At 39.7% G+C, this 12,149-nt stretch overlaps 1 protein-coding gene across 1 annotated transcript in view; it reads left to right on the top strand.

The window, feature by feature from the left end:
• VWA3B (von Willebrand factor A domain containing 3B) overlaps window positions 1–12,149 on the top strand; it is a 68,518-nt gene that overhangs the window by 2,232 nt on the left and 54,137 nt on the right. The window contains exons 3-7 of the mRNA XM_030477523.1: window positions 1,509–1,603; window positions 3,992–4,242; window positions 6,329–6,488; window positions 8,118–8,287; window positions 10,157–10,281. Coding sequence (XP_030333383.1) covers window positions 1,509–1,603; window positions 3,992–4,242; window positions 6,329–6,488; window positions 8,118–8,287; window positions 10,157–10,281 — 801 coding nt within the window. The remainder of the gene's footprint in view (window positions 1–1,508; window positions 1,604–3,991; window positions 4,243–6,328; window positions 6,489–8,117; window positions 8,288–10,156; window positions 10,282–12,149) is intronic.

Genomic DNA, 12,149 nt, shown 5'->3' with positions numbered 1-12,149 from the left:
GGAAATAACTCATGCTGCTGAGGCTGTTAGGCTTTTTTCTGCAAATAGTGCACCATAACATCTCTGTCCATTTTTACAGAGCAAATGTAATGTATGCTGTGCCATAATCTGTGATCAACTAGACATCATAAGGGCTAGCCAACCTGCTTGGGAACAGTATATTATTTCCAGGGAGCCAGCATTGAGGAAGCAGTTAAATTTCATTAGAATTCAGGCTGCTTTTCATGCAGAGTCAGGCTATGGAAAAATGTTCCTTTGCAGTTATCTGACAGCTGGAGAGGAAGAGTTTGCTAATAATTATTAACCACTGCCATAATAGTGCTTTGCAGAGCATGGTAAGATATTCTTTTATTTGAACAGCTTGCTGCCCGAGAAGTAGGGATTGTAATGTACTGCAATTGTTCTAGGTTGCATAATTTAAGATTTTGCCTGGTTTGTGTCCATGGGGCATTCAAAGATCAACAGTGCAGATCCTGAAATCCTGCATGTTGTGGATGAAGAAGAAGCTGTTGAGCAGGGTTAATGTAGTTACAGCATAATTTTAGGAGCAGAGTGTACCAGCTTAGCAGGGCAGCGTGCTGTACAGAAGAACTGCTTTGTGGCGTTAAATATTCCCACCCCTAATGTTTTCCTATCAGTGGAGATCCTGTAGAAGATTTCTAGCTACTGAAAGAGCAGAGTGCAACCTTTTCCTTAGTTGCGTTCACTTCTGCACCCATTTAGTTGTGTAAGAGAACAGCATTATCTGTACCAGATTTTGTATTTTGTTTGATGGACAAATATTTGCAAGTCCTGTTGTGAGGTAAATGGATAATACAGAAGTGTAATTGCCTAGATGTTTCATTTATTGAATTTCCATGTAGCTTTCTGGCCTATAAATGATTAAATGTGTTTTTTTCCCCACTTCTGACTAAACTGGCAGGGAGCAGCAAGAGCAGGGCTGCTCCATGGGGGAAAAATGAGGCACAAGCCAAAGGGGACTGCAGGCCAGGCAGTGCCCTCCCTGACCATCTAAGCACTGCAGGCAGAGCAGGGTGCTGCTAGCAGTGTCCACAGACAGTTACAGGTGGGTTGAGCTGATGAACCATGTCTAGGGTCCAGTCAGGGAGAGCAGCCAGGAGCAGCAGGAGATGGAGCCAGAGACAAGACTGGAGACAAGGCCACAGTATAGGTCTTAGAGCCACATCCAGAAGACAAGAACTGGAGACAAGGTTAAAATGTAGGACTGAGAGGTCTATCCATGAGAGATGTCCACTAGCAGAACTTGGGGTAGGTATACCTACAGTACAGCCAAAGCAAAGACTGGGTGCCCAGGCCATCATAGACATAGCCAGAAAAAATTGTAAAACAAAGATATAATTAGAATTTCTCTCAAGTTTCTTAATGTCAAGAGTTCAGTACAGATGCATGTGCCTCAGACATGGATGGTATGCACATTAACCTGAAAAATATCTGTTTGAAGTAATCCTTAAGATTAGCAACTTGATCTTTTGTAACCTTTACTGTAGATTATGTGACCATCCTGGGGAAACTTGTGGCTTCTCGGTATGCAGATGGTCTGTTTCCTCAATACAAGGAAGCACAAGATGGCAGCGTGTATAATGTAAGTGTGACTTACTTATGGTAACTTTCCTGTGCGCTTTCAAGTTATTATCCCTGCAGGAGAACGATGTGACTAAAATGTCTCCCTATGGCACGAAATACTTATATTGTTTGTGAGAACTTTATCTTTTGTTCATTTTTTCTGTTTTGTCAAGCTGCTAGTGATAACAATCAGTGGTAGAGAAGCTAGTTATCTTTTTTCTTTTTTTCCTTGCAAAATCTATGCTCTTGCCTTAGTGCAGCATTGCAGTAAATCTTTCCAGACAAGACTGCAGTTTCCAAGCAACATTTACCCTGTCTTGAAAGAAGGAACACTTAAGATGCTCGTCCAAGTTAAAAAAAAATAAAATCGTAGTCAATAAAACAAATGGGGATGCTGAAATAAGAAGACATAATGTGCTGTCATTGCCGATGCAAAGTGCTGCTTTGCTTAGTGCCAGTGGGTCACAAAAGGCTCAGCCTACTCTATAGAGACAGCTAGCTGGATCTCTGCCCAGGCTCATGTTCTAAGGAATGTCTTAGCAACAGCTGCCGGCGGCCCCATTGTTGAGAGGGTGGATTCTGATTGAAGAGATACGCATGTGAGCCAGGAGGGGAGAGAGTTAATTCATAAAGGATTTTACAATAGCAAATGTGTTCACACTTTTTTCTGATAACTTGAGTAACTTCTGAGGCACAAGGATTAAAAATGGGAAAAGAACTATTTCAGGGAGCCTTTCCCCCTCATTTTTTCCCATTAATTCCACATGAAATATCTACATAATGTCATTTAATCTTAGGATATGTTGAGAGCAGTAGGAAAGACATTTCTGGTAGCGTTAAGGTAACAATGCCATTATACAAGATCTGGTGAGATTTCATTTAGGATGTTGTGTGCAGTATTTTATACAGTTACCATAGATTGAGAAGAAGCAATTCAAACCAGAACAGGTACTGGAAAAGAGCTAGTAAGATAAACTGCAGTGGAGTGCTGATCTCATAAGAGTGCTTGTTTGATGTTGACTTATGTAAGTGAGACTGAAGAAGACTGACAAAAGGGTAGCATTATTGCCCTTGAATGCCTACAGAAAGGCAAATTACAGGGATAGGAGAAAGCTATAGTTTTCTATGCTAAAAGGCATGCCAGTCCAAGAGTAGATGAGTATGAACTGCCATGAATAAATTTAGGCTGGATGGTCAGAAGTTTTCCAGCCTTCAGAGAAATGGGAATCTGGAGTGGTCAACTAAGTGAAGGGGTGGTGTAAGAAAATGGCTTTATTTTAAGATGGAGTTTTATCTGTGTAGTGCAAGAAGCTTCTTTGTATGAATCTGGCTGTCATAGGAGGAAACTGGATTTTCTAAGTGCTCCTTCCCAGGCCTACTACATTCCTTTGGCAGACAGCCTGAGACTCTGTATCTGGGAGGCACATTACAGGGCCCTAGCTGACATTAAAGAACAGAGAAAAATACAGATGAGAGGAAGAACTGTGCAGACTGACACACAAAATATCTTCTCCCTGAGAAATGTTCTTGTTTAAAAACATTTGTATCTCAAAGGTTTTGCACTTAGTCCCAGAAAGGTGATTAGAGGTAGAAGGTAGCTGATAAATGAGCTTACATGAGTCAGATGTATTGGGGGTATGTTTTTGCTGGAACCTATGGTGAATTTTTAAACCCATAGATCCTTTCGCATCGGGAACGTGTATACATATATCCGTAGGGAGAGTCTGCTGATTTTAATTTGAATATTGAATCTAGGTTTTTCTCATTTTATTGATGCGGTGTGGGAAGCTTTAGTTGTTGATTGCAGTTGCCTGAACTAAATTTGCCTAAGCACTTACCCACAAACAGTTAATCTGTAATGCTGGGCATTGTTAGTGAAATAATAGTACAAACAGGAAACATTTTACATTTTCCTTTCAAATGCCGAAGGAAAGATGGAGATTGAAATGCCCCAGAACCAAACCATGCACTCCCTTGTATTGCCGTACAAAATTTTAAGAGCCAGTCAAAAATGTAGTCTAAGAAGGTACAAAGTTTCTGTGTCCTTGTTTGTTCGCCCATCTGCTCTGCAACCCTTTTTACATCCTAGCCTGTTTTCAGCTCATTCTAATTACTCCAGTCTTGAGACAGACAAGTCAGACAACCCACTGGCACTGTCCCATGCTCATATAAAAAGATTATGAAAAGCAATTAGGACAAAATGCAGGGTCTTTTCTTTATAGCTTAGATGCATTTGTCAAGTATTTGCTCTTGAAATAGTGGAAGAAAAATGGGCTGTTTTCAATGCTACCTTGGCTGGCATATCTGGCACTTGCAAACCAGCCATTGCAGCTGTGCTAAGCTTGGGGCTGCATTTGTATTACTTGTTTTGATGTTCAATTTCCTTCTCTCCCTTATTTAAATAAAGCTGACAGCCAAAAAAGAACTGATTCTTCATTTTGTGGATTGTCTAATGGGAGCTATTGAGCTATATAAGCAGCGAATGGAATGGTTAACCAGTGAGAGTCGACAGATATTTGGAGTGATTCAAGAACGGTGCATTGTCATTGTTTTGGATTTTGGCACTGTGGCTCCAGCTGAATTTGATCTATGTCGGGATGCACTTTCTATGGTACTCATGGAACAGGTGACCCAAATTGCCAAATTCAACCTCATTCGGTAAGCAGAAAGAATCATAGAATCAAAGAATCATAGAACGGTTTGGGTTGGAAGGGACCTTTAATGCCATCTAGTCCAACACCCCTGCAATGAACAGGGACATCTTCAGCTAGATCAGGTTGCTCAGAGCCCCATCCAACCTGACCTTGAATGTTTCCAGGGATAGGGCATCTACCACCTCTCTGGACAGCCTGTTCTAGTGTTTCACCACCCTCACTGTAAAAAAATTTCTTCCTTATCTCTAATCTAAATCTCCCCTCTTTTGGTTTAAAACCATCACCCCTTGTCCTATTGCAACAGGCCCTGCTAAAAAGTCTGATCCCATCTTTCTTACAAGTGCCCTTCAGGTACTGAAGGGCCGCATTAAGGTCTCCCCAGAGCCTTCTCTCTCGAGGCTAAACAAAGGAGTCCATGTCTGTCCTTTGCTGGAGAATAAAAAGGAGTCACATATCATATCGACATGTGTTTGTATAATACACTTTCTGTAGTGGAAATTGTTCTGATTCATGTCATGGTGTATCTATAGATTTTCCACCAAGTTGCACCCACAGTCATGCTAAGCTTGCTACTTGCATTTAGCAGCAGACCATTGTTATCTGAAGAACAGATAAAGGCTAACAGAACCTAAATACTGATATATGCCTTCTACAAATGTAGCACAGAAAAACAGAATGATAAGGGGAACTTTGCAATAGCAGTAGCGCTCTTCAGGCATCTAAGTATTACAGAGTGAAACAGTGAGGTCCCACTGACTGCCTAGGCATTCTTGTGTCTATAGGCATTACATGTTTCTGCCTTACAGCTAAATGTACACTCCCACAAGTGCCATGAACACAGGCATAGTCATTTGTGTTTCTATAGATTTCCATGGTCACCGAACTCAGCAGCAGAACTAGGAAACAATACTAGATTTCCATAACAAAAGACAAGTGCTTGTTCCCTAACATGAGTAGATGAATTTGGGTTTAGTTAAAATAGAAGAATAGAAGCAGCTATTAAAATTTATGTATCTCTGCAGAAATTCTCATATATGCATAAAGGTTTGAACATATAAGCTTGGGTTTGGATAGATGAATAGAAATTTGTCACTATGAGAAAAAAATGCACAAATTAGGTCATATAATTTTAAAATTGGTTCCACAATCATAACTTGCAGCTACAGTATGATTCTTAAAGATGTTTTACCCAAGCTTTGTCCTACACGTTTGATTCTGGTGCCCTATCTGAATTCTCTAGCTTGTGATACAGCTGAGATTTGAAAAGTAGAAGATAACTTCCATAGCTTTTGAGAAGTACATAAAACATTTTCTTTAAAAACAATCTGCAAAGCCAAGTCAAAATTGAAGCACAGTAATTGAGTTCATTGATTTGTCTGTTTTCGCAGGAGGGAGACAAAGGACAATGTAGCATATAAGTTTTATTAATTTAAAAGAATCTTGGAAAACATACTTGTCCTTTGGATTTGCAGGAAACTCTTCAAAATAGTGCTTGATGGAATGTCACAGCTACTGAAACCAGTTGTTTTTTAATTTGCTTTCTGTCTTTTTATGTACAAATGCAGAAGCGTGCATACTCATATACTTTGCACTTCTGTACTGCCAGTAAGACTAAGGCCCTTGATCAATTAAAATGCCAAAAAGCTTGGCATCACAAGTTTTATGTTGATCGGTAGATAAATATCAGCCCCACTACAAAAAACGCATGTCAGTTAAAATGGTCTGACACAAAGGTCATACAGCAAGTTGTTGAAAGAGACCTGTGGAAGCCAAGGGCTTTTTTCATAGGTATTTTAAAAAACTGATTGCGTTTTTATTTGAAGGGGAGGTATGAATTAGGAACTGTTTTTAAAGTGCTCCTAAGTTCTCTTAACCTTACTTTGGAAACACACGTCTCAAAAAAAAAATTCTTATTAAAATTGCAGTATTTTTCCTCTACTGCTTTTATGGCAAGTCTAGATTTAATATCTGTGGTTTACTATAATTATTACTTATAATATAAAAGAATAGTAGCAGTAGCAGAGCTCCACTCTTTTGCTCTGCCAGCATTATTGTCGCTATTTCTGATTTATAGTTAAGGTTATTTTCAGGGCTGCTCAGGATCTTATGAAGTGGCAACAGAAATCTACTCCTGTGTCTCAGCATACTGTAAAGTCTGCTGTTACATGGCTCTGGAGGCTGGACCATATGACAGCTGCCAGCCATACCAACTCTGCTGAAGCTCTGCTGGAAGCCATGAGTGATGAGGCGGTAAGCTCATACATCTTTTCAGAAGGCTCAAGTAAATCCAAGAATATTCAGTGCCAGACTGGCTACTGTGATTTGCCCTGATGAATATTGCAAAGATAAATATTAATGACGGCGTTTGGAAAGTTTCTTTTTCCCCAAGTGTAGCTGCATACTATGTTTACTGATAGTCTGTTTATGTAAATGTGCTGCATTTTGAATGCAGAAACTTGTTTATTTTGTTTTTTAGAGTACACAGAATAACATAGTCAGTCATTAAGGGAAAGAGAAGACATATTCCCTTCCACTTTCTTTGCCATATATGTTCTTCAGGGCTTCAAGTTTATGAGAAAATTGCTAGTACCAACATTATTGAAGACAGGGAAACCATTTTAATTTTGTTATGTATCCAAAATGTTCATGAAGAAAATTACTTTTAAAATCCAAAATAGTAGGTACAGAGATTTACTTAAGCATTAACCCATGGTAGGGGTATGCAAATCCTTTTTCATCAGCCAGGTTGTAGCTAGAGTTTCTTCCAGGACAAAAAGACAAAGCATGCTCAGAAATTGCTACAATGAAATTCTGTTTCTGAAAGTTTATTTGTTATAGCAGAGTCACAAGGCATAAAACATATATGCCATCATTTGAGCTAGTCACTTAAAACTTTTGTTATAAAGAGGTATTTTATGAAATTTGCTTACAGTGCACATTGTTTCAGTTCCTTAGCAGCAGAAATTTTAATGGAAAATTTGGCCTACTGTGTGTGGACTAGAATCATTGATTTTTGCTGCCATTAAGATCCATTCATGTTCACAGATCATCCTAACTCCTTTGCAAATCTCATTCTGAGACATTGTTTGAAGGAGAAAGTAAATTTGGCCTGAGTTTCCTTCTGGTTCCCTATGGTGGTGGAATCTCATCCAGATGAACCTCAATGTCTGAAACCGATATTAAAAAGGAACTGGGTGAGGAACAGATTGTGCAACAGATATATTTTATATGACTGCTTTTTTAAATATCTCCTTCCTAAATTTTATTAACATTTTCCATTTGCAGCGTATTACTGATTTCTTGGTAGGAAACAAAAAAGATTGTATTTAGATTTCAGTATTGTCTGGATGAAAAAAAGAGGTTTGTTGGACCTGGTGGGTCCATATATGAACAAAAAAAAATTAAAATCTGTCCAACAGTGAGACATCTATTTTTTTCTGGATATTGCTGGGCTAATAGGCAATCTGGAGGAGTCAATTGTGGCAGGTGCTCAACATGAAACAAACTTCAATTATTTCTAACTACAGTCATTATCATTCATAACTGGCAGTTCACTTAAGTACAAGCTTCACTGTACAGGGGGTAGAGGCTGGGGGAGACCCGGTTCAGTCCTATGCAAAAGCTGCATACTCACAGAACTGTCCTAAATGACTCATTGCTCAGAACTGGCTTCATCAGCAGAAGTTGCTCCATAACAATAGCTCTTTTTTTCCCTAGACATAGCTTTTCCTGTCATTCCTTTAGCTTATAGCGCAATGCATCGGTTCTACCAAAATTTCCTACCAGTACTCAGCACAGGACAGTGCTTGAGTAAGTACCAAGCATCTATGTAAAGCAATGTCTTCCAATTTCCAATTTTTTTTTTTTGTTTAATGACAGGTTGAAGCTGTTTATTACTTTGTTGTGGGCGATGTGCCAGTGGATACAAAGGAGCTCCTCCTTGAGAAGGTTTCTGATGGCCCCTGTCCGGTCCACACTGTATCTTTCAATGCAAGGGAAGATGAAACAATTTTTTTTCTGAAAGAGTTGAGCCGCTTGGCCTCTGGCAGGTATGGCAAAGAAGAATCACAGTAACGATTTCAATACTTGTGAAGTGCTTTGCTGCTAGGAATAGTATTGGAAGGCATCTTAATATAATCCCTGTTCTACTCATGAGGAAAATGAGACAAAGTAGTTCAGTAAGTGATCTGGGCGAACTGGGGAAATAGTCCAAGAGATATGGTTAAAATGCAGGACCTACTTGAACAGACCAGCTTCTCTCCATACATGTGCTCACAGGCTTGCAGAAAGGCCATTCCTTTCTTATACCGTAAATGGTCTGTCATCTGCTCCTCTTTTGAAGTCTGAAAAATTGTTCAGGGGAAAGGGTCACAACATAAACTGAAACAATTTTTTATTGTATTGCTTTGTACTCTGACAATATCCACAGGCACCAGCAAAAGTTCTAGATTTTTGTTGGATCAAGTGCCATACAGACATGTACTGAAAAGATGTTGCCTGTCCTTTGATGGGCAGTTCCTGGAACAACAGAAAACTGATGTGGTGTTATCCATTAGACCTGGTTGTGTGGAAATACAGTTCTGTACCATGCTCTCTAGCATCTATTTAGTACGGTTGGTGGAAACTGACATACTCCACGTGGCTCGTTGGCTATTTTATCCTGGGAATCAGCCATGTGGTGAGAATCAGCCTTCGGTAGAAAGAGATAATAAAACTTTACTCTTGATTCTGATATCAAAATAAGCAAAATAAATGAGCAGACAAAACCCCCGCAATACCAAACTCATGCTGAATAGCAGGTGGGCAGTATAAGTCAGGAGGTGCTTGCTTAACAGAAACCACAGTACAGTTAGAGAGCCGTGAAATGGCTGCTTTCTGTTTCACTGCTGTTTGTGCAAGAGTGGGAAGACCTCCAACAGTAGAATCTCCCAAATGACAGCAGAGCAATTGGTAAGATGGCAGCTGCTTAGCTCTTTTATAGCCATCTGTGTTTAGAAGTAGCTTTTAAGAGATGGAGCATCTGCCAAAAAACAGGACGGCGGGAAAGTGTTGTTTGCTCTGGTCTGACGTGTGTCTAAAATGATGGTGGTCATTTAGAACAGTGGTTCCTCCATGATACCAGGTACATTGCCAGTCACCATCCTTCATTTTATTTTGGCAATGTTTTTACTTCCTTTATAAAGGGGAAGTGAATGTTTCTTGTGTGGTAGAGCAAAGCAAGAAGGGTTGTGGCAAGGAGCTGAGAGAAATTGTTTTGTTTGATATGATTCTCACAACCTTCTTTTTACATGAGTCTAGCCTTGGTGCAGAGACTTATTAGGCAAATTAATAACTTGTTGGTAGGTATTTGCCCAATAATTGTCAATACGTTTAAGTCAGCTTTCCCACAGGAATGGCCAAGTTCATGGGCTTTTCATGGCTTGCGCCTGTTTCTAGTGTAGTTCTGCTTTAGAAATGCACCTTTTTCCTGTTCTGAGAACTTTTCTGTTTTGACAAGGGTAAATGAAGTCTGCTTGACTTCCTGATTTGTATGTCAATAATGAAATAAATGTTCCTGTTGGGCTTTCAACTCAGAGGATAATCTGATAAAAAGGTGTTAGTATCATCTCAGACATCTCAAGTGACGTTTTCGCTCATCATGTTAAAAGCATTATCAAAAACAGATTTCCAGGAGATTGAAAAGGAAGATGCCTTAGAGTAAATGATACCAAAATAAAAGGATGTTCTTCATGAAATGTGTATAAAAGGTTTGATAATATTAATAATGTCGTAGTTGAAGGTTTAGATATCTTGAATAGATAGCAGATAATTCTGAAGTTGTACACCACTATGATCTTGCATGTGTGACATACATCTCGTTAAAATTAGGTAAGTATTTATGTATTTACATACTGATGAAAATTCATTTTGTCTTACAGATTCCATGCTTTTGCTGAGAAGAATGACTATAGAGATGCTGCTGGACCTGCACTAAAATGTGAAGAGGATGGAAAAGGTCTAATTGCCCTGAATTCCAGAAAAGTGAAAGGGCGAATGCCACTAGGTAGGTAATATATGAACCAAGATGATACTGATTTTCTCAGTGAGGTTTCAGAATGGAAATGTCATGTAGGAACTTGCTAAGTGTAAAATCAAAATAAGCTTGTAGGCATGAGGTGGGGTGAGAACAGGACTGGTCAAATGGAAATTCCGTGTGCAGGAAAGAGAGGGAAAGGAAAAGAGAGAAGTGAAGAGAGTAGAGGATGTGCATGTGAGAATGAAAGAGAAGTGAAAAAGAGTAGAAGAACACTTATTTAGGGAGATGAAGAATAGTACTGGTGTGCTTATGCCAGTGACCTTGTGGAAATGTATAGAGAAATGGCAGAAAGAAAGAGAAATAGCGTGGAAGACTGTGTCATACAACGGCCAATAAAATCAGAGCAAGTTCATACGTAATATAATGGGATTAAATCCACATGAGGTTGACTTACTGCTCTCAAGATCTGAATTTGTCATAAAGAAAGGCAACAAGCACAGTTAAAGAACCATAGAGAAGAAGGTGCAATGGGGGCAGGAGGGAGGGGGCAGGATCGATAAAAAACCAAACCAAAACAAACCAAACAAAAAACCCAACCAAAAAAACAACAGGAGGAAACAAATAACAGAAAGAAAGAGTTTTACTGGGAGGCAGAACTGGGCAGAAAGTGCTCGGTGTGTTTCTTACTAGTCACAGCACAACTTCCTCTGGGTAAGTCAAGTCAGCCTGATCGTTCAGTGGGACTGGACTGAGGTTTCAGCTAAACTGGGAGGAGACCAGCTTGTGGTGTGACATACACACTTGTGTATGTCAAATCTGTTATCTTTATCAGCAGAACATTAAATTAAAAAAAAAATATTTAAAATGGCAGGAGGCATAAGACTTCTTTATTCTAATGGCTCACTACGCCATTATGCTGGGGAGAATTAGTGTTGCCCAAATGCAGAATGGTGTTATCCTCTTCTTACTGCTATGGCATGTATGACATTTAGTGATTCACCTAAGGTTGTTTGTCAGTCTTGGACTAACTGGCCCTTATCCCCTAGGTTATACTCTAGTTCCTTGTGGACTAACCGGCCCTTATCCCCTAGGTTATACTCTAGTTCCTTGTGGACTAACCTATCCTTCACTAGGACTGTGACTGTAACAGTATGAGAGAACTGTAGTGGGGGGCCAGAAATAAGAGAGTCAGGTGCCACCTGTTTTTTCACTTCGTGAAGGGACACTCAAGCCTCACCCATGCAGGATTTAGAACCCAACAGCACAGTATGCTGCAAACCACTATCTCTTGTTTCATACTAATTCAGAGCAGTATAATGATTGCCTTAAATGCTTCCTTGCTGGACCCCATCTGGGGGTGTGTGGAGGGGGAGCTGGCTTCCTCTTGCCCCGGGCAGTCCGCCTGTTTCAATAGATGGGCTAGAGCTCCTGTATGACTGAAATTACTTCCTCACCACTGTTTCTAAAGCTGAAAGCTGAATAGCTTTAATCGCTCAAAAGGGCAGTAATCCCCTTGAAGTGCATTGTCTGTTGTGTCTTATTGCTATTATGGAGTAGAATTTACACATTAAAAAGGAATACAATTAGCTTTCTGCATTTACTGGGTATTATAAGCACAGTTGTGACATCACTGACAGCCAATCAGACCATGTCAGTTGTATGCAGAATCTAAAGTCCTTTCAGAAAAGAAAACACTTTGGAGACATTATTCTGGTCTGTGTCTGATGTCTCTTGTTTCAGAGACTCCTTCAAGGGCGTAGAAGGCAATAATAATAAAAGTGCCGATTACTCACTAATGGGCTCTGAAACTGGTTCTTGGATTTGTGGCATAAACTATACAAGGAAATAAATAGAGAATGAACCAGAGATTTAATCTTCCAAATGTGGTATTTCTT

The sequence above is a fragment of the Strigops habroptila genome, chromosome 2 (genome assembly GCF_004027225.2).
Source record: "Strigops habroptila isolate Jane chromosome 2, bStrHab1.2.pri, whole genome shotgun sequence".
Classification (NCBI taxonomy): Eukaryota; Metazoa; Chordata; class Aves; order Psittaciformes; family Psittacidae; genus Strigops; species Strigops habroptila.
The sequence above is the reverse complement of the archived record's forward strand: the minus strand, read 5'-3'. Positions and strand labels throughout refer to the sequence as shown.